Genomic DNA, 23,417 nt, shown 5'->3' on the forward strand with positions numbered 1-23,417 from the left:
GGCTCCCATCAATTTCACACACACAGACACATACATACATAAGTGTGTTGGAATCAATTGTAGTTGATTAAAGGTTAAGGAGAATTGTTCTGAGGTAGATGGATGGGTCAGTTCTAAGAGCTAGAGAGGTAGCATTCAAGAGTATTGAAAAAATTCCAGTATGAATATTCAATGGATACTGATTATTCTTTACTAGCAATTGGGTTAGACTATGAAGATTCAAGAGGAAACAATGGTCAGCATTTAATGGTTTCTTGTTCTTTTACTGCAACCATTTTATAGTAATTAAACAAAACACAAAAGCCCTCTACAGTAACTGAAAGGTAACTGCTTAATGATTGTAAATTGTTACTAATATCCTTTATAAGATGACAGATAAATTTCATCTGTTTGTTAAGTTTGTCTCTTATTGCTTTATTTTTGCTACATTATTATCATCAATAATACATCTGGGTTATCATTTCACTGGTTTGCCTCTGGCTGTTGTTTTTTAAAAGTTCCTTTTGTATTGTAGCAATCCTGTGTTACATGTAAACACAACCTTCTCTACAAATCTCCTTTGTGTTTTAGTAGTCTTGAGGGCTCTTTAAACGTGTGCTTTTGATGTCTGTCAGGGGTAAAGTCACATTGAGGCGCGTCACTTCGGGTTATCTCTAGTGGAAGATTACCTTGCCCAAGCAAGGATCGATCTCTGCAATGTCTGGGCCAACAGGAGACCACCATAAGGGCTGGCAGAAGTTCTGAGTCCTGTCTGCAGGCCTAGGAGTGGTTGGTGGTGACCAGGGAGACTTTGACCCTTTGGCTTTGCTTATATTGAAAAAAAAAAAAAGGCTGCATTCTTCCTACAAAGCGGTGACTCATTTTTAAGGGTTTCCATTGGAATGTTTCCAAAAGATTGTTTCCGCAGAGCGCAAGAAGCAGGAGCTGAAAGAGAAGGTGGACCCAGAGGGCAGGGCGTGCTGGTCGGTGAAGGATGACAGGAACTCTCTGCCCTGTGGGGAACTGAGGGCGGCAGCCCAGGGTCACCCTCCGCGGCCGCTAGGGGACGCGCCGGTGACCGCCCCCGGGACCCTCCGGAAGGGGCGTGTCTCCGCGCGCGCGCACGAGCCCTCCTCCCGCGAACGCGCTGTGCTGCCCCAGGCCCCGCAGCCGAGCGCCGAGCGGCCGATCCGTCACTCACTCCCGCAGCCCGCGCTCGCGTCGCTCGTGGCTCCACCCGCCATTGTTGTAAGTGCGCGGCTGCCCGCGCGGGCCGGCGGGGCGGGGGCGCGGGAGGGAGGGGAGGAGGGAGGGAGGTCGCCAGTGCCCGGATGGAAGCTAGCGGGTCTAGGCGACTGAGGCGGCGGCGGGAGCGGGGAGCTGGCTTGGGGCCTCCGCCCCCGGTCCTGGTCCTCTGGCCTCTTCCCGAGACTTTTCCCCCCCAGCCCACAGCTGCATCTTCCTGGCTTCCTGCAGTGCCCGGGCCAAAGTGCAAGCTGCTCTGCTCCGTGCTTGCTCCTGTCGCAGAATTCGATTTGGGAAAGTTTAACCTGGAACTTCTTTTCTTTTCCATGCAGAACCCATAACTCGCTATGGAGCATGCCTTTACCCCGCTGGAGCCCCTGCTACCCACGGGTACTGTATTCCTTACCCATGCTTACAGTGTCATCATGAGGCCCGCAGAGGGACAGCGTCCCCACCCTGAAGGGCTGCTGTCTGCACCTTAACCCCTATCTCCGTTTTTCTCTTTCCTGTGGGCAAAGTCACCCAACCACACTTGTGCCTCTGGATTAGTCTTGGCTCTGTAGAACCTCTGTGAGGACTCAGGGAGTTGATACAGTTTGTGTCCTCTGCCGGAAGTTCCAAGAGTAAATAAGCATCTCACACTGAACACATCTCCAACAGTGGAACATAGGACACTGGGAACACGAGGGACGCATTTCTAACCACCTTAAAGTTCCTGAACTTAGTAACAGATTAGTAAACGGTTATATCAAAGTCTGAAAGGTTTAACACTAAGGATTTTAATTTTTCTTATAAACTTTTTTTGTGTGTGCTGGAGATCAAACGCAGGGCCTTGAGCACACTAGACAAATACTTTATCAGTAAACTATATGCCCAGCCCCAAGGATTTTTATTTCTAAAACTTTGAAATGATTGCACTCCACATGGTAATATGTGGAGTCAGTTTTATTAGTAGCATTTATTTTGTAAATTGACTACCGCAATACATTAAGGCTAGATGTATCTAATTTTCAAGTTAGTTTCTGTGTCTGTGTATGTGTGTATAGGTACGTGTGCATATGGAGACAAGATGTCAACCTTAAGTGTCATTCCTCAGGTGCTATCCACTTGTTTTTAGATCTCTCACTGGCCTGGAAATCATTCGTTAGGGTAGGCTGGCTAGCTAGCCAATTGGATAGGGTCCCCAGGTGTCTTCCTCTGGCCACCTCCATAGAGCAAGGGTTAAGTGCTAATTACTATGCCATGTACTTTTATGTGGGTTCTGAAACTGGATTCACTTCTTCCTGCTATTCTGACTGAACTGTCTCTCTAGCCCATATTTACTGTTAGTGTTTATTGTGTTCCCACTGTGTGGAATTTTGGGTTCATCATTAGTATCATTTTCAGAAGAAGCATCATTTTTTCAGTGTTTGCCTTTAGTTTCTATAAGCATGTGAATTCTGGGGTCTTGTTCTGAGAGGTTTGAATTTGATTTGTACTTATCACTAATGCATCCTGGAAGTACTGATAGGAAAATCCGAAGGCTACACTAATAACAGTAGGTGACATTGACTCTTTAGTGTTAGTCATTCATTATGCTCAGCTCTTCATGTACAGTCATGCATCCCCTAAGGGCTGAGATGGTTTCTAAGACTATGTGAATCTCACAATTGTGCAAACATGCAGGAGTCTATCTGCACATACTAAGAGGGCTACCATGTCACTCGTCTATGTACTCTTGTCTCTAGTGCTTCATTGGTGCCTTTTTACCTTATTATATAGGTAGAGGAAAAGTGTAAATGGATGTTTCCTGCCCTGACCACCTCTGACCAAATAACCAACTCAGAGACTGAATATGAATTATAAATGCTTGGCCAATAGCTCAGGCTTGTTACTGGCTCACTCTGACACTTAAATTAACCCATATTTCTATTTATGCTTTGCCACGTGGCTCATGGATTGTTACCTCATTTTCTACACATCCTGTTTACTTGGCAGCTGGCTGGCATCTCACCTGACTCTGCCCTCCTTCCTATTCTCAGTTTGGCTTTCCTGCCTAACTTCCTGCCCAGCTACTGCCTGTCAGCTTTTTATTAACCAGTGAGAGTAATACATATTCTTAGTGTAAAAGAGGATTATTGTTCCACACAGAAAAGAGTGGTAGAATGAGAATTAAAACACATTTTTAAAAGCTTGCTGATGTTTCCTGTTTATTACTGCAAACAGTTTTCAGACATAAAGCATCACAACATCTTGCAAATTAAATCTCACAGTTTCTAATTATCTAATAATGGCAGAACCAACAGCATTTCCAAAAATAAACATTTGATCCTGGTGGACTTGTTGACCTTCAGATCGCCTACTACAATGTTAGAATGTTACTGTCCGAAGATTGCGAATGTTTTCTGTCTTGAAAGAAGTGCAGAGAGGGGTGAGTGCTGTAAGATGACCTTGAAGAATTCCAATCTCCAGATTTAAATTTTCATCTTGCTGCTTAGTGGTTCTGAGATCTTGTGATTCGGTTTCTTTGTCTGGAGAGCAGAGATATGTCATGGGGCTATTGGGACTATCAGCTAATACACGCAGAGCAGTTTGACTCAATGACTAGGAGCTCGTAGATTCAGTGGCAGAGTCTGAGAGAAGCGACGGCCGTGGGAGTTCAGGGTCAGTGCTGAGATGGTAACAGTAATGTACAAGAAGTGCAGTGTTGCCTTCATTTTTATGACGTACTCAGCGGAGAAGCCTTGGCTCTTTAATCTAGAACATTTCTAAGTTTACACTGGAGCAAGGTTTGTAATACTGTGGTGTACCATGTCAGGTCCAAATCCTCAGGGACCAGAGTCCAGTGCTCCTGTGGTGGTTCTCAGAATTTCTTCCTCTGTTGATTCCTGTCTCATTTTTAGCTTTGGTGGTGAAAGAGAGTTCCCAGGCATGTTTCTGTTGACTTTATATTCATGTAAGATGTAGTGAAGTTGAGTGGTTACTATAAGGCCAGTGCAGCGCCTAGTCATTTATAATAATTTAAGAAGTAGTGTAGCTTATTTTTTTTTTTTTTATTGAAGGGATTTTTTTTTTTTTTAAATCAAACAAATAAAGCCTTCCTCAAACTGCTAATATTTTACTGTAGTCTTCTGGAAATAACTTACTACTCATTTCAAACAAAATGGGTATATATTATAAATTGTTTTACAGATGACATGTTAGAACAGTGAGTTTATATATATATATATACACACACATACATATACATACATACATACAACTGTATATATGTGTAGATATATATATTAACGTCAAATGTTGTATGAGTTCCTTGTTCATTTTCTTTCTAGACAAAATAGAAATGTTCCTAAGTAAACAGCCCATTCTACTTAGCAGAGATGATCATTCTAAAAAGTTAGCTGATAACTGAGGACTCAGCTTAGCAGTAAAATATGTGCTTTGCATGCATGTGGCCTGTGCTCCATCTTTGCACTAAAAACAAACCACTTTATGTGTTCTTCTGATTTGTGGGCTTGAATGTTTAAATAACTAAACTTAGAAAATAACTTTATACCTTCTTTCTGCCAGTTTTTCACTAACTTCTTTGTTGTGGGTCGTATAGAGAAATACCCTAAGTTATTTTTCTTTCCTCTCCCTCTTCTCTCCTTCTCTCCTTCCTTCTCTCCCTCCCTCCCTCCCTCTTTCACTCCTTTTTGTCATTTGTATTCCAGGCTGCCTTCCAGCTTGCTTCATAGGTGAGAATGCCTCTGAGCTTCTGATCCTCTTAGCTCCTCCTGTAGAGATTACAGATGCTTATCACCATCACACCTGATTCTCTGTGGGCTTGGGGATCCAATCTAGGGCTTTGCTTGTTGGAAAAGTACCCTACCAACTGAGCTACATCTCCAGACCATGTCCTGTGTTTTTCTGATTAGCAACATACATTCAAATTGATCTTCTCTTAAGGGTTATATTATTTGTAGTTTGTATGGTTCCTTTCTGTAGTTGGTACTTTGATAACAATGGTTTTGAAATTTTATGCACATGTATCAGTTGGATAAATTCTTAGAAACGAAATTGCTGGGTGAAAGGTATTTGTACATTTCCAAGGTCAGCAGAAACGATGAGCTAACTAGTGCTTTTCTCTTGTTACTGGGAGCTGTGGGCCATACAAAAGTGGAAGACTCTGCTTTCTGTCCCGTAGTACACTCTGTAGTGGGATGTTAGGAAGAAAGTAAGATGGATTCTAGTGAGATGTTAGAATGCAGTGCTTATGTATGAAACACAGGGTCTCCAGAGAGGGGGATTAGGGAAGGCAGGAGTAGGCAAATAACTCATGGCTGAGCAGACTGGATCTGCATCTCCAAAGGGGCATGGGGTTTCTTGTGAGTGGCACCAGGAAACCCGAGGTACATTGCAAGGGAGGGCTAGTGCTGCATCCACACAGGAGAGCACTCACCTAAAATGGCTCCTGTGAGAAGAGATCTGAGGATGCTGGAGGACACTGGGGGTGTTTGAGAATGCTTGAGAGATGAGTAAAATCAGGAAGTGGAAGATAAAGAACTGTTTCAGGGAAGGAGGTAGAAAACATGTAAAGGTTTCTGTGCAGTCCTCATTTGGGATATTCCGTAAAAAACAGTCTTTAGAATACCCTAAAGCTTAAGTAAATCATGTTACCCTCAGCAAACAAACAACTTCAACAAGCCACAAAAGCTTAAAAAAGTTTAAAATATATTTTACAGTGTACGGCATAATAGCTTTTTGCCATTAATGAAGTATTTAGCACAAATGAGCTATAAAGATAGTTTATTTAGCTTTCAATTTTGGATTGTCAAAGTCCAAGAATAAATAGTGTACCATAGATTTAGCCTCTAGTAAAGGTTGAGGATAGTGGTCCCTTTATGGTAAAGTCCCCTGTGGATGGAAGCAGTTTTATCTCCATCAGTGGGCAGAAGGAGAGACTAGGGTCCTTCAGTCTTCTATGAGGGTACATCCTATTTATACGAGTGCCTCAGATCTTAAAGGTTTGTACCACCTGGCAGTAGTTCCACCTTACGGACCAAACCTTTCATTACGGTGTTATGTCATCTTCAAACTTTCATATTCACTATGCAACATTAGAAAACATTAACAAAATGAGCTGGGTGTGTATCTCAGTGATAGAGTACTTTGGTATGGATATGGCCCTGAGTTTCATCTCCAATACCGCACAAAACAGAACCTCACTGTAACCCCTCAGAGGCTGCTGCTGTTGCCACAGTGTATATATATGTACATTTAATCTGTGCATTTATATTTACATTCTCACAGATATTTACTATGTATAATCATGCATTTAAGCTCTTTTAAAACAGAAACGGGCATGTGATATAAGTTGCTTTATTCAATTTTTGACTCCACTCACCATATTTCATACACTCACCATATTCCATAGTATGTAATGCTGCCCATATTTAAATTGCTGCTTTTCTAGAATGAGTTTTCTCAGTTGCTTTCTTCCAGTGAGGACCACCTGTGCATTTCACCCAGTCTTTTTGAATTTACCATGCTTGTTCCTCACATTTTTAATTCTCTTTGACATTGTTGACATTTTAAATAAAGCTTTTACAGCAGCCTTAAAGAGATCTGATGGAATAAAACATACAGCAATTTGATATGTCATACAACTCACTTTAGAAATATAACTTCTGAGTCAAAAATTCCATTTTAGTTTCTACACATAATTTGATCTTCATAAATAAATTTTATGCTGGCAAGCCATTTATTGATCATTTTGCATTTCTTTGCAAAAAGATTATAGGCTTTTAAGTTTAGAAAAGATTCCTTTGAGCATGATGCCCTTGGGAGTTATTTCTTCTAAATTGAATTACCATTATTGAGGTTTGTTCTAAACTTAATTACCATTTTAAGTATTATTAATGCACATTTGATCCAGTCAGCATAATTATATTACAGACTTTTGTAATAACTAACGTTCACATGACATTGTATGCTCAGCATACTTCTAATGCTTCTCCAAGGCAATGCCTGTGGAGAATTTGTGGAATTCAAAGGTGGCCCAGCTTTGAGCTTTAGATGTCCTCATCTTAGTTATGTGGCACACCTGTGTCATTTAATTTCTATGAGCCTTAGTTTCCTTATCTACATAAAGTAAGAATAAGTCTAAACATTAAGTCCCTGGGTAAATGTAAGATATTTTAAAGTAAATTTAAGGAGAGGTCTCTTCAAACGAAGTTCTCTTGTTAGAAGTTTGTACTAAATAAGCAACATACTAATTATTAGACCCCGATAGTCTCTAACATTCATTTTTTCTGATCAGTTCTCAAGTGAGATTGCTGTTTATTTAAATAAAAGTGTTTGGTCCAGTTAGATGACAGAGTTCTGGGGGAGTCTGACGGAACTGCTCTTTGTGTCACTCCTGTGTGTTCATGCATGTTGAACTCGGTTACTGTATGGGAATGAAATTAGTCATTTTGAACCATACTTTTCAGTTAAGTTGAATGACTTGAAATATTTTGTTCAATGTAGTATTAATGATATTTCTTATATTTGTGTCTGTTGAAAACACCTGATCAAATTTAAATAGTGTATCATAAAACCTGAGGTAAATTCCGACATTTGCCAGTTACTAATGGGTATTTGAGAATACCTGGATCATCTGTCTTGGAATTCTGACCCCTATGAATGGTAAACACACCCCAGTCACATACCTCCATTCTGTGTTTTGTAGCAGCACTCACTTTTCAAGAACCTGAGTGATGACGTTCATATGTATGATCCTTCCTTAACCTACTCAGGAAACCAGAGGAAGAATTGACATGTGAGAGTAGATTTGACTCCTGTGAATTTGTATTGATTAAATATGTGTCAGTCAGTAGAAACTGTTTCTTGGTCACACTACCCAACCGACTTGGGGCTGTTGTTATACCTTTCTGGTTTTGTCTGGTCTCTAAATCTGTGCTCTATAGTATAGCAGTCACTAGCCACACGTGGCTCTTGAGTATCTGAACTCTACTGTTCCTGTAGCTGACTATAACTTGAGTAAAAACACCAAAATTCCACTCCATTATTAGAGTGTCTTCAATATTTTGTAACAGTATACTACGTGACATGGGCAGCCTTCACTGGCCACAGTTGCTTTCTTTAAGAACAAATTTTTGAGAGGCCAAAGAGATGGGATAGTGGTTAAAAGCATGGACCAGGTTTGTTTCTCACAGACATGCATACATACACACATTTGAAAAAATAGAAAAACAGATCTTTTCTAAAACATCAGAACTTTGATTTCCCACCATTGTGAATGCCTGGAGTCCAAGATAAGGCATCTTGATTTGGTTTGGCTTCTTCTGTGAGTCTCCCTCTTTGTCTTGCGGATGATATTAAGTTCCTATGTGTACATGATTGGCAGTTGTTCTGTGTACAATCTCAAATTTTTATGAAAATACCAGCCATTTTCAGTTAATATTAACCCATATGAGCTCATTTTACTTTACCTTCTAATATCATCACATTCTGAAGGATTGATTGTTAAGAATTCAGCCATGATTTGAGTTTGAGTTTTGATTTATGGCTAGTGATCTGCATGGTGCTCTTGGGATAGGAGCAACCATTGTCAACTTCAGTTCCCAGTCAGCCATGCAAACCAAGCTACACATCTGGCATCCTGCAGTGCATGCCGTTGCTGAGCTGATGTACTTAGTACTTAGGTTTCTTAAATGTGCTTTTGACTTAGGATATTTTCAGTTTATGATAATTTTATTAGGACATAACCCTATTGTTAGTTGGAGGGTCTCCTGTAGTCTAATGACCAAATAAGGAAGTTTTCAATGTCGCTGCCATAGGATATAGCTGGTATGTAGAAAGTCATTTTGTGTGTATGTCTTTCTTAGGTGCTCTATGTGTATCTACACAGTTCTGTTTGTTCCTTCAACAGTTCCTGATTTTCCACTGCTAAAGAAACATCATTCAGTAGTACTTATTAAAACACAGCAAGGGAGAGTCCATCCAGGACCATTGAGGTGAATACAGGAACCCCTTCAGCCAAATCTTACAGTGTTCGTGAGAGATTAGATTCAACTGTGTATGTAGTATGGTAAATGGGACCTGCTAGCCAAGGAGCAGGGTGGGCAATCGGCGGATGGAACATTTTCAAGAGGAAACATCAGGTGTTGGGGAGCTTTGCCTAAAACAGTCAGAAGGATTCTTGCTGAAGACAGGCCAGGATGCACAGACATCATTTTGGGATGGCAGAGGGTGAGAAGCCTAGGATACTGAAGACAGGACTTAGGTCCGTCATGTTTAAAGGAAGTGTACAAGGGGCCTATGAGAAAGTTCAGATCCTGACCAAAGTCTGGCCAAAAAATCTCTTATGACATGGGTCTTGCTTTGTTCAGTGCTTCAGGGAAAGGAAAGAATTGGCAAGCCTTTCTATGAGTTAGCCACTTCCTGTCACTGCAGCAAAATACCTGAGAAAGTTAAAGGAGGTAAAGGCTGGGAACATGCTCATCTGAGGTAGAGAATTTGATTATCATGGGCAAAAAAGAAAGCAAGAAAGACTTTACTTTGACCTTGGTTTCAGTCCAAGGCTGCTTGTATTGTTGCTATGGGCCTCTGGAGGCAGCAAACAGCCCTTGATGGTAAGGAGCACTTTGTGGAGAAGGCTGCTTACCACTTGGTTTCTGGGAAGAACATCTCCTTTAAAGACTCCCCCACCCATATCCAGTGACCTAATGTCCTTTCCCAGGCCCTGCCTCCCAAAGGTTCTCCCATCACCCAGTAGTTTCTACTGACCAATCTCTCAAAATCCGGTCTTTGGAGGACAAATAAGTCTCAACCTAAAACATGTAAAAGATTCAGCCTATAGCAGGTGGTTTAAGGTAACAAACATCTTTTTTTGAGTTTTTTGTATATAATTAAAATTTTCCCAATTACCTCTTTAAAGGGGGTAATTTTATAGTTTATTTAAACAAGTATCTCTAAAATGTTGCTATAACTTGTAATCAGTATAAAAGTTATAGCTGTTAGGGTTTACATTTCTTGTTCTAAATTTTCAAGCTTCAGGAAGTAGTTTACATTTCTGTCACAGTTTAGATGCTAAATTTTCATTGAACATACTTGATATGGATTTAATTTGTAATATAATTTATCACAAATGACAGATAAGCCTCTTGCCAAGGCTACAGCTGAGCATTGTATTATTTCATTGTCAGGGTCTAGCTAGGAAAATCTTAAAGACAAACTGGACTTTGAAGTTTCAAGGGTTAATCCTGACTTTTTTTTTTTCATTGATCAATGAATAGCCTCATAACTTTGTAATTACCTTCACAGACAATGAAAAGAATATTCCTTCTGCAAGGTCAGTCCTGAATAAAGGTGTTGTTAGAGATAGATGGGGGCTGAAACCTGGCTGTTGTGTTCATGTGTTGCTTTGTGTCAATAGGGCTTTGTTGTTTGCACTGAAATAGTCACTTGCTTTTGAAATCTAGCAAAGGGTGGTCCTTGAGTACAATGGAAGTTTTCTTGTCTCAAGAGTGCATGTCTCAGAGAGCAAAGCTGTCACACAAAATCAATGACCATCTGAGCCACTCCAGAGCAGTGGCTTCCAGGTCCTTTGTCTTGTCAACTCAATGAATGAAATTTGGGACAGTGGGAGGGTGAGTTTAGAAAGGAGTTTTATGAAGGGATTATAGGTGTGAGCAGAAGACAGCTCCTGTACAGAGGGTGTGGGTCCTAGAAAATGGGTACCATCAGGCTGCTGTTCTCGGGCCTTTTTAATAAGACTGGCAGAAACGGGTGAGGCGTGGGGAGGTGAGCTGGTCAGTCCAGTGTTTCCAGGTGCCTCTCAGTTAGGGTCATCTTCACACCTGTGCATGCAGGTTGTGGAAGAGGGGCTGAGGGATGACAGGGATCCAGATCAGAACCACAGCTCCATTCTACCAAAGACTGAGCCAAGGGCATTTCCAGCTTCTGGTCCAGGACAAATACCTGAACTACCCTGGCCAGTTTCTGTGGCTTTAGTGGTAGTTACTCTCCAGGTCACTCCTCTCTCAGTTGTTCTTAGTATTTTGATAGTCACATGCCTTTTGAAACTAAGGGAATACTAATCATTTAGGTTAAATAACTGAAAATATAAAGCAAACCCTGAGGGCACTTTTAATATTGTTAAGCACACCCCCCACACAATGAATTAAACAAGGGAAAATAAAATCTGTAGTTTTGGTATTTTACCAGAAGATGGCTTTGAAATCTTCCAGGAGATTAGTATGTTTCTGCACTTACTCCCCACCAAGGGGATTTTCTTTTCTGTCCTTCTCTTGGTTAAATCCACTGGAAAGTGTTATTCTTTATAGGTGGCAAACAGATGCTCAAACAAATGGATTTCATTATGAACGTAATCTTGCCTTTATCGCACCATTGTTTTGAAAGCTACTCATCTGTGAGCAGGAATAGTTTTTTAGTTTCTATGACTTCCAGCAACTTTAAGCTTTTGATGTACTCTTGGGTCATGTGTGAGGTTCTGGCTCCTGGCACCGTTGCTGCTGAGAAGCTTGCCCTTTTCCAAGTAAGAGCACTGGGCTTGGGCTTGCAGTTTCTTCCTAACCCAAGTGCTAGTGCTGTGAGCTGTGTACCCGAGTTTGCAGGGATGGGAAGTCTGCTCAGCTCCCCATTGTGCTCAGCATGTGCTGTCCTTTTTATCCTTGAGGTGGGCTGACTCTCTGTTGCAACATAGTCAGGCAACTCTGCCTTTTTGAGAAAACACACAGCTTTCTTAGTGTTGATGCACTAACCCAGCTCACCCCAAAAGGGAAAAGAGATAACTTACTTTAGGCCAAGTGTGAGTTTGGGTTGGTGGAAGCTTGGGGTCCATTTCTACATGCCCCAAACATTTCTCTAGTACTTACAAACCAATCACACATAGGGTGGGCAATACATGGTTAGTCAGGTACTAAAATAACCTATGATGATTTAGTTCTGTGCTTTCAATATTTCTTCTCTGTATAATCACTGGAACTGTAAGCAGTCTCAGGTATGGCTTTTCCTTTGTCACATCCCTTCACACTGGACAAAGAGCTGGTTAAAAATGTGCATTTTATCATTTAGCCTTTGGCTAAGCTCAAGTATGCAACTATATATTAAAATAATGGAAACTTACCTTTATTTTTCTTAGTTTGCAACTTAAATATCACAGAAGACTTTTACTTGATTTTATTTACTCTCCAAAATGTTGAAAAATTTGAATTAGATTATTTCCCAGGTTTATATTAATATCATTTGTTGAAAAATTACTTGTGCTAAGAACAGTTCAAAGCATGGGAAGGCATCTCAGTAGATCTCCTTAGGCCTTCTGCTTTTCAGTCCTACCATCCCTTCTTGGAAAGTTAGAACCGCCCAGAAGCTCAATGAGACCCTGCTTCCCATTATTTTAAATGACAACACCTGCATATTTATAACACTAACTAGGGCTTGTGGTTCATCATCAAATGAAATAGAGCTTCTGTATCAATAAATAAAGTAACAACAGAAACTAAGAAATCTTTCCACACCATTGTATATATTTTTAAAGTTTTTGTGTGGTATATTTAAACCTTACTACTCAACTGAAGTCCTAGGTGACTATGAAACCCAGCATCTCAAGCCCCACTTCAGACAGACTGTTTAAACCTGCCTTTCAGTGATACCTCCAGGTCAAACTTAAGTCCCTTAAAATTTGGGAAGCAGTGACAGAAGAGGCATACCACAAGCTTTTCAGAAATAATGAAGACAAACAAAACCTCATATTAAGAGCTAATATATGTTGCTATCCAGTTTTTTTCTCTTTTTTTAAGGGAGTGATGCCCATGCTTTTCCTTTGAGATTTGCTATTGTCTGTGTGACAGTATACCTGTACAAGTCTTTAGTGCAGAGGACATTTCATTTGAGAGTGGCATGCTAATGTCCTGTGTTCTAGTAGCATCTCGGGTGACTGTCTCCTTTGGGGTACTTGCTGTACTACTCAGAATAGCCGCACATGATTTGATTCTGTCAGTATGTTTGGTACAGACAGAATGTGGAGCTTTCCATGTAGGTTTGATTTGGTGCTGCTTTGACTGTTGAGGAAGTGAATCTAAAATTTTTGTATGTAATCACTGGCCCCCAAATAATAAATTAGGAAATGCACTCTAAAATTTGGGTGCTGTAATGGTAGTCTTCACAGTCTGCCCTCTCTGATTGGGAACCACGGAACAGATGGTGAAGCAGATCTGCATGTGTCTCTACAGAGGGTTAACAGGGAAGATCCACCTAACTTCAGCCTAGTCCCATAGGCTGGAGCTCACTGAGGACAGGGAGGAGGAAGTCAACTGGCATTCCTTCCCTCTGTTCTATGGTCTGCCATGATGTGAACTACTCTGCTTTACCAAGCTCTTCCTGACATTTCCAGAAATGAACATAATAAATCTTTTCCCTCTTAAGTTACTTTTCTCAGGTATTGTACTCACATCAATGCTAAACTACCTAATACCAATACAAAAGGATTAAAGTCAGGAGTGGTTCCTTGAGGGAAACGCTCATCTGAAAGATGCTCTCTAAGTTGTCCCTATAGGCAAGAGGCATCTGTAAAAGAGTACTTTTTCCACAGATGGCTTCAGCAAAGGAATCACATTGCCACAGTCTTTTCTCTGATGACACTGTTCTAATAAATTAATCCATATGCTAGTTTTGGGAAATGTGCTTTGAAGATTAATGAAGTTAGGAATCATTGGACTTTTTCTTTTTGTAAAAATAAGAGTTTTTTCTTATTTAAATCTTTGTTTTTCCTTCTTTTACAAATATTAATCTTCTCCCATACAATACATCCCTCTACTCCTCCCCCTCCCCCTTCCCCTGACATTCCCCAGGTCTACTGCTCCTCCATTTTCCTTTAGAAAAGAGCAGGCCTCCCAGGGATATCAACTGAACACAGCATAAGAATAAGACTGGGCACAAACCCTCATATCAAGGCTGGGCAAAGCAACACAGTAGGAAGAAATGGGTCCCAAGAGCAGGCAAGAGTCAGAGCCACCCCGCTCCCATTGTTAGGAGTTCCACAAAATCCCTAAGCTAAACAACCACAACATATATGCAGAGGAATGATTCCTAATGATATTCTGCTATACTCACAGAGAGATGCCTCACCTAGTAGTCATCAGAGAGCCTTCCCCTAGCAGCTGGTGGGGCAGATGTAGAGACCCACAGCCAAACATTAGGTAGAGCTCAGGGAGCCCTGCAGCAGAGGGGGAGGAAGGATTGTAGGAGACAGAGTGGTCAAGGACACCACCGGGAGAACACAGCCCACAGAATCAACTAAGCAGGGCTCATAGCAGCTCACAGAAACTGAAGCAACAATCATGGAGTCTACAGTAGACTTTTTCTTATTCTCCTTTTCTTCCTAATTTTTCTGGGAATCAGGGCTCTGAAATTGTTTGCTCTCAGATAGAATAGATCTAGGCTACTTGAAAGTGTGTTCAAGTTGCCTCCTGTGATTTTTGTTTGATGTGTGATCTTGATAGAAGGAACCTGCTCCCCAGACCTCCTCCTCCTCCTTCTCTCTCTCTGTCTCTCTCTCTGTCTCTCTCTCTGTCTCTCTCTCTGTCTCTGTCTCTCTCTCTCTCTCTCTCTCTCTCTCTCTCTCTCTCTCTCTCTCGTGTTGTGTGTGTGTGTGTGTGTGTGTGTGTGTGTGTGTGTGTGTGTTGAGTCTCTTATGCATGTGGCAGCATGTTCACATATGAGTACAGTATGATAGGGAAATCAGAGGGAACTCTGAATCACACGAAACAGCTGAGGGCTTATGGAAGGATTCTGACAACTCTATAAATTGGTGAATCTACATCAATACTGTATTGAATTTGTATACCTTGATACATATCTGATGGGTATAGATTCTTGGAGTAGAATTATGAAATAGGACACCTGAGTCTCTGATACATATTTCTAGATGGCTTCCTGGAAAGGGTGAATCAAACTAACAGCCCAGTAACAGTACATTAGCATCCTTTTTAGTCTGGCCTTGTCAGAATGTGCTAGAAATTTTTTTTTCTAGATGGTGTGTCATATAGCCCAGGTTGGTCTTAACCTTAAACTAACTCTCTCTCTCTCTCTCTCTCTCTCTCTCTCTCTCTCTCTCTCTCTCTCTCTCTCTCTCTCTCTCTCTCTCTGTGTGTGTGTGTGTGTGTGTTATGCAGGAGTACCTGTTCATTGTGTATGCAGATGCAAATGGGGGCCAGATGTCAGCACTGGACTCTTCTGTTGTTCTCCACCTTACTTTTCGAGACAGGTTATCTCACTGAATCTGGAACCGACTGATTAGGGTTAGTACAGCTACACTTTGGTTTTTCTGTGGGTGCTGGGGATCTGAACTCAGGTCCTCATGCTTCTTATAGCCGCAGGCATTTTACTGACTGAACCATCTCTTCATCTTACACTTCTGGTCGTTCTGCTTCTACCTTCTGAGTGTGGGGTTACAGGTGTGTACTACCATCCTTGTTTCATACATTGCTAGGGTTTGAACCCAGGACCTCATGCATGCGAGCAGCACTCTGTCAAATGCACATATCCCCAGTCTGTCTTTGCAAATTTTGGAGGAAGAATGTATGACACATTGTTTCTGCTTCCCAACTCCTTTCTCAAGACTTTTCCTTTACTCATATTAGTACTAGCCACAATCCAAGTGGGGAAAGTTATTAGGGTTTGAAAGATTACCATGTCCTTTCTGTGTAATCCTGGGTTTGTCTCATGGACCCTGAAATGACTGTATGGGGTACACTACTTTTTCTTTCTTTTTTAAAAATGATTTATTTTTTATTTTATGTTCATTGATGTTTTGCCTGATGTGTGTGTGAGGGTGTCCAATCTCCTGGAATTGGAGTTACAGACAGTTGTGAGATGCCATATGGGTGCTGGGAATTGAACCCCAGTCCTCTGGAAGAGCAATGAGCACTCTTAACTACTGAGCCATCTCTCCAGCCCCCCTTTTTCTTTCTTTAGATAGACTGTTTTATAATGCTGTGGTAGTAGAAGTTAATTAATAGTCACACACATGATTCTTAAATACAATATTGCAAACAATTTTTGTGCAGGGGGCGTGTAATTGATTTCTGCCCTGACGAACAGATGGTCTAAGATATTATAGCTAATTGCTGTGCAGCAGAAATTATAAAAACACCCAGTTTATGGTATTCTATCTCAGTAATGTTTTTTTTTTTTCTGGTTTTACCATGGTCAAAAAAATACCAACAATTCTTTTTATTAAATAGTTAGGTCTCAAGAGGCAGTGGTGGTGCACACCTTTAATCACAGCACTTGGGAGCCAGAGGCAGCGGATCTCTGTGGGTTTAAGGCTAGCCTAGTCTACAAATCAAGTTCCAGGACAGCCAGGGCTACATGGGGAAAAAAAGTCTCAGAAAAAAAAAAAGTTAGCTCTCAATCCCATAGGAATAGTTTGTTTCTAATATTTCCCAGAGGCCTAGCTGTCTTGATGCTTAGAGAGCCCTTGTTACAGCAGATGCACCATTTTTATATAATCAGGAAATATATTTCAGTAATACTATTGGCCCATACCCATATCTTGAAATATGAACTAATCCTCATTGTTGAATAAAGTTTCTAGCATTTGATCAGTTTGTATTTATAGGAAAGCCACAGTTTTAGTTTTTGGAAATTATGCGTTAGTGTCAGTTAAATCATGCTGATTTCATTGTTAAGTGACTTTTTTGAATCTGATTTTCCTATGGCTGATGTCTAACAGCCTGTATAACAAGTGACTGTGTGCCCCCAGAGTACAGACTACAGTCTTCCACCACATGGTACAAACTTGGCATGGACACAGGGAGTATGCTCTACTTATCGCTGTTGCTAGTGCTTCAGGAGAAAAGGCAGACCTGTGGCTCAGCAGCGGAAGGTGCTTTCCACAGGAAGGTACGTAGACCAGGCAGGGCTACATTGCAGAGTGCCCTGGAAACAGCCCAAGAGGAATTCTACCCCATAATGCTCCACTAATTTGCTGTAACAGCCCATCAGCTGCCTGTAACACCAGGAATTTCCAGGTGGTGAGAGAGAGAGTTTTAATTCCTCAGCAGCCGATCTCGGTCGTTCTTTCTTTAGCTCCTGGAAAGGATCCAGCAGTGGATGAGGGGGAGACAGGAAAACAACCTCTAGGGCTTTCTGGATGTGCATCTGTGTTTTCTCACCTGTTCTCTAACAACGAAGTGGACACAGTAGTCAGGAGTGTTATATTCGGGCAATAATTGTAGTTTTATGTGCTTTAATTCCCCTAAGCTTGATCCCATGTTCTTTTTTTTTTTTTTTTTTTTTTTGGTTTTTCGAGACAGGGTTTCTCTGTGTAGCTTTGCGCCTCTCCTGGAGCTCACTTGGCAGCCCAGGCTGGCCTCGAACTCACAGAGATCCGCCTGGCTCTGCCTCCCGAGTGCTGGGATTAAAGGCGTGCGCCACCACCGCCCGGCCCGATCCCATGTTCTAAGTGTTACTTTCTAACTATAGAAGTGATTCCCCCACCCCAAGTCACCAAGTATTGCATTGAACTTTGTTTTTTCCCTCATTTTCAGTTTTTTTTTTAAAAACCCATTTAGCTTTCTATCTGAATTGGAAATATGAACACATTTGGGGTTGGTGGGTCTCCGAGGAGTAGAGAGTTAGAAGCTGAAGTAGCTCAGAGTGAGCGCTAACATGGGAACCTCATGGATCCCCAAGGGTAGAGAAAGTGAGAGGATGCTGAGGATTTCCAGGGGTCTAATGCCCACGGCTTAAAAGTACTTTTCAGGACTAGGCCTGGGAAGCCTGGTGAGAACCTTCTGCAGTTTGGGTTTAAAACTGTAAAATAATTTAATTCACAGTTACCGTCGTCCTAGGAACAGTTGGTTTCTGAAAGTTCTCCCTTGCCTGTTGTCAACTCATCTGAATTCGTGTTACGGGTTTCAGTGGATGAGTTAAAGAAAGCCTACAATAATTCCTGTTGATGAAAAAAATACAAGTGAAGAGAATCTGTGTGCTGACTGGCTCAAACTAATGACATTCATAGGAGCCACTGCTCACTCTGAAGTGTGCTCTGGACTGTGACATTAGATAGCTGTGAAAGGATCATGCATATGGCAGCATGGATACTTGAAACCTATCATCGTATAACCTTTCTATTACTGTTAGGACATGAGTTGCCGTTTCCACTTGCCAGGTAGGAACAGTGCTTGAGATAAAGTCCAACAGTACACTTCTGCCCTTCTGTTGTATTTTGAAGTGTTAATGACTTGCGTTTAGTCAATCTTGTTGTGATATTGAATCATTTTTATGGTGTCTATGAGTTAGTGCTGCTGCTTCAGATGTTAACAGGCACAGAAGTACCACTCACAGACACAAGAACACTTCAGAGACGGCTGCGTTCTGTGAGGAGTTTTCAGCCCCCTGCACTGCAGATTGAGTCATATTTGAGCAGTACACACTGATGCTAATTTCAATGTATTTATGTTTACTAGCAAAGATGATCCTTGGTCCTTACTCTGCATTCAGGCTTTTTGAGGCTATGGTAGTTTGCTTCTAATTTGACAATGGATTTTCTTTTGGAAATGGGGTTACAGTGTTGGTTAAAGTTTCAGAGAGGCCCACGAACACCTACCTAAGGCACAGTGTAGCAGAACTTTAATTTCTAGAAAAAAGCTAGTGCTCCTAGCTTCTGAATTTTTGTTAGCAAGTGTGAGAGAGAACACTCTGGAAACACAGGAGGAAACCCAGCTTCTGTCCAGCACTCAAGTGGTAGCCTTGGATTGAGGATGTAGTTTTCTAGAGAAGGATACTTCCCTAGCAGGCATGAGACATGGACAATCCTGGCACACTGGAAAAGGAGGGAAAAAGACAAAAGAAGTGGTGGCCTTGTACATATGTAGGTTCTAAATCCTGTTGATTGCCTTTTATGTACTCCAACTCAGCTTTCTTCTCTGGGCCTCCTTTTATGTATTACAGCTTTAATTGTGCAATAAATCATAGGCTGCATTATAATACTATTTTTCCCTTTAGTTGGTGATCGTACATGAGCAATTGAAACTTTCAATGGTGAAAGCTAATTATAATGTGGAACTGAAATCTGAGCATTTTTGAAGAAGCTTGGAACATATTGACAGGTTTTCTTTTTGAAAATTACTTTAATTTCTTTTATCTACATTCAGCATCTTAACACAAGCTTTTAGAATATGAACTAAATTTCAGGAGACTATTCTTCTTTCCCTCTGTGTTAGAATCCTGCATCGTGATAGCATGTAAAATGTTCATCAAAGTTTGACTGTCAAGCCCATGGAAGAATGATGCAAATCATTCTTGTGGGCTATAACTACTACTATCCTACACTTGTAATTTCAGGTGTAGTCAGTCTTTATGCAAACTTGAATTCCAGGCACCAGATAGGATACTTTGCAAATGCCAAGATTTTAAAGTTTATTGCATTTTTATTGACTGTTCTGTTTAGAGTTGGCTAGAAAAATGAGGATATTTTAAAGTGTGAGTGCCCACAGAGTGGATGCCCATGAAATCTTCACAGAAATGCAAGTTTCCAAAGGGTTGAGTGTCTCCTCAATGAAAGGTTTCATGATTTTTCTATCTGACAGGTTTGCTCTTGCCAAAGGAACAGTGGTGGAGGGTGTCTGCATTGTAATATGGCTGTTCTGATAAAGCTGTGTTCAGCCCTTGGGGCACAAGGTGTCTATGTTGTAAACAGAGCAGTAGCTCCGGCTTTACTGCCTAAGAAGTTGGAGCAGTGTCTGGAGGTTCTTCTAGAGCGGCAGCTCCATTCTGGCTTATTCTGAGTGTCATTCGGTTCTAGATGCCATGGCATTAGTTTCAGATTGAAAGTGTCATCTAAATTCAGAATTGTCATTTTTATCTAGATCATCTCTGCATGCCTGTGTATTTATATGAGAATGATCCTCTTGCAGGTCTTCCATTTTATGCTTTTCCTGATGTATTTTCATGCATCGTCTTCATTACCTCCTCTTGAGGGAAATCACCACATTGAGGTTCACGGAAGACTGAATTAGATGATACTGATTTCTACCCAAGGTGCCTGTGACTCTGCTTAGCTCTGCTCAGTGGTGTAGAGGTCAGGAACCATGTGCTGGCTAATGGAACACACAGTTGTCTTCTGGGGGAGGGGGAGCTGGCTTAGGGGTGCTGGAGAGTTTGGCTGTGGGTAATGAAGAAATCAAATGAGATTTTCCTGAAGGGCAATGAAGGAAGTATGATAAATATCCTTGAATGGTTGTCAGCTGAGGACGTCAGGCTGATGGTCTGAATTGGCTGCAGATCACAGAGCTGCTTCTGTGACTGAGTGGTGACAGCAGACAGCATGTGATCTTAGAGTAACAGTGCTGAGCACTTCATCTGTATAATTACAGACACAGAAGAATGTCTGGGCATTCATCACTGAGGAAGCTGCTTGCACAGAACGTGAAAAGTGACAAAAATCTTTGCAATGCACCAAAAAGCCTTCACAACCTCCAAAATTATATGCAAAGATGTATTATTAGAGAAAAAGACTTAATAAAAGTTGCATGCAAGTCTGGAGATTTTCAGTGATTTCAGAGTCCAAATTGAAGTCTTATTTTTAAAATGTGAAACTTTATGGAAATATACAGGGGAAAGTAAGTACTTTTCTACTGCTACTGCCGACTAAATAGAAATAAATGGATGTAATTTGGTAGGAAAATACTTTTATTTGGAACTTCCACTGAGTATTTATATACATTTCTGTGGAATCTAGTTTGCATTTTGTTGCATACTTAACCAGGAAACGTGGAAGTGAGACTTAAATTACAAAAGAGTAAATTGCTTTAATAGGCTGTCATAACCACAAGGGTAAATATCAGCCTACCATTTATCTTTTATAGTCAGAATTTTCATTACTATAAAACGTTGCTTTAAAAAGAGACTTGCATTAGTATAATTGGTTGTTTATTAACAAACAAATCCAAAACCATGAACTTGCTCAACTCGTAGAGGCAATAGAATCTGGGCAGTTATCCATTTCTTGAATTTGATGTTGTTAATTTAGGAATATTATACTAATACTCTCTATATACCACTCATGTTGTGGGGATTACTTTAAAAGTGTTTCCTTTTTATTAAGTTAAAGTACAATAATCTTGTTAGTGAAAAATGAACTTTGAACAGTCTTTTTCTTTAAAATTTTATTAGAAATAATTGAGATTTTTATGCTGTATTCAGTTATGTCACAATTTACATAATGCTGATTGGTAAGGATTGTGGTAAAATGTAAATTGGGTTTTGCAATCAAAAAGGCTGGTACAACTTGGTGATTTTTTTCCCCTTTTAACTTAGAAATATAGTTTCATCTATGAAAGGTTGGGAAATGAATATATTAGTTTGAGAAAACATTCAAAGAGGAGACTAGCAGCTTTTAAAGTTGCATATTGTAATGTAATGATTTTGTGTAAGATTTTGTCTTAAATGTGAGGTTACTACAGAGGCCAGGAGCCTGTGAAGAGGGGAGGTTATCTGTGGAAATGAAGCCTAACTTGTCAGTTCTGCATCTTTCTGTGAAGATGAAGTGAAGGTAGCGAATGATGCTATATGTTGCTGCAAGAAGCTTGGAGGCTGGCAGCAGGAAACTTGCTCCTTGTAAACGCAGCACGAGCTGTGATGTGGAAGCAGCTGTCTAGTTTATCAGCCAGAACAATCAGTTCACGTTTTAAGGTATATCCTTTATTCCAGGTACCCATTATTGACCTGTACAGTCTACAGATGTTTGCTGAAAACTAGAGAAAGTTTGCCAGTTAAAGTAATTAAGCCAAATGAACCTCAACATTTTCCCAAGTGTTCTGTGATTTATTCTGGATTTGCATATAGAGTATTAAGAACTCACAAATCTTCAAGGTATAAACCCAGAACAGAGGTTAGCTTCATCAGTCCACATGTTGAATGAGCCTTGTGGTCAGCTCTGGGGACTTAGGTCCTATACCAACATTCGGTGAAGATCTTTAGTGACTCGTCCAAGTGTACAATTTTCTAGGCTATTTCTCTTGGGGATTGATTTATTTATCAAGACTTTAAGAATTACTTTATCTTATAAACCTATGTGGTAAAAGTGTTACCTCTAGAGGACTCTCAGTGTAGCTTTAAACATGAGTAGAGCCCTTCCGCCTCTCCAGTGACATATGAGTGTTGATAGAACTCTCTGGTGTGCCCCTTAAAATTTAGTTTTAATTAATTGAATTTGGATTTTTTTAATTAAAATTTTTTTATGTGTATGTTTATTTTGTGTGCATATTAGTCAGTGCACCAATTGCAGTGCTGGAGGCACTCAGGAGAAGGTATCGGATCCTCTGGAACTGGAGTTCCAGATGATTGTGAGCTGCCATGGTTGTGCTGGGAATAGTACTCAGTTCCTCTGGAAGAGCAGCCAGTGCTTTTGACTGCTGAGTCACCTCTCCAGCCACTATATTGTTGTTGTTTTGTTTTTATACAAGCTACTAATGTGTGCCAGGAACCATCCTGAGTATTGGGTCATACAATACTAAGCTATCATCTAGCCTCCCCGATGCAGGACAGAAGAGTGAAGCAGTTAGCATAGCAATTGCTGTAATACATCCTGGAGAATTTGGAAGGAGTATGGAATAAAAGACTTCTCTGCACCAAGGAACAAGAGGTGCTGTCATTGAAGTTATTAGTATGCTAGTCTCTAGTTGCAGCTGTCACAGAACAATGAGATGAACTAAAAACAGTTGCAGGAATTTCTTGACTTTTAAGCTTTTGCTGGGATTCTTTTGAAAGATTGGGCTTTTGTTTGAATGCCTGGTTGATTTTTACAGGAAACTTGAGAATCAAGTATTAAGCCCTGGGCTGCTCTGAGATTAAGAGACTGTAGCAAAAGGGAGGAACCAGGAAAAGAGACAGTGAAGAAGTCACCAGAGAGGCTGAAGGAAGACTATGGGAATGCACAGATGCGGATCCAGATAAGGAAAATACAGTGAGAGGGAACAGCCAGGGTTGACTGCTGTTTGTGGTTATCGGAGATGGTGTCTAAAAGGCAGCCTAAAAGATGGTTAGCATTGTGGAGTCATTGAGGATTTGATGTGTTTTCCTTAGGTAGGAGTCAAAGACTCAGTGTGATGGTTTTCAAAGCTTTTTATTTCTTCTGAGACATTTTTCTATAATGTATAGCAGAGAAATGAGGTAGTATGAATAGGAATTGTGTGTGTGTG

The 23,417-nt window shown here is 40.8% G+C and overlaps 1 protein-coding gene across 4 annotated transcripts in view; it reads left to right on the forward strand.

Annotated features, from left to right (window-relative positions):
• The first annotated feature begins 1,086 nt into the window (after nucleotides 1-1,086).
• Nucleotides 1,087-23,417, forward strand: part of Tpk1 (thiamin pyrophosphokinase 1) — a 334,542-nt gene continuing 312,211 nt past the window's right edge. For 2 of the 4 annotated variants that reach the window (XM_028876442.2, XM_037203607.1), the window contains exons 1-2: nucleotides 1,087-1,227; nucleotides 1,557-1,614. In XM_028876442.2, coding sequence (XP_028732275.1) covers nucleotides 1,572-1,614 — 43 coding nt within the window. In that variant the 5' untranslated portion in view covers nucleotides 1,087-1,227; nucleotides 1,557-1,571. The remainder of the gene's footprint in view (nucleotides 1,228-1,556; nucleotides 1,615-23,417) is intronic. The other 2 variants (XM_037203606.1, XM_028876446.2) reach the window with 2 other exon arrangements.

This window comes from Peromyscus leucopus, chromosome 3, assembly GCF_004664715.2.
Source record: "Peromyscus leucopus breed LL Stock chromosome 3, UCI_PerLeu_2.1, whole genome shotgun sequence".
Classification (NCBI taxonomy): Eukaryota; Metazoa; Chordata; class Mammalia; order Rodentia; family Cricetidae; genus Peromyscus; species Peromyscus leucopus.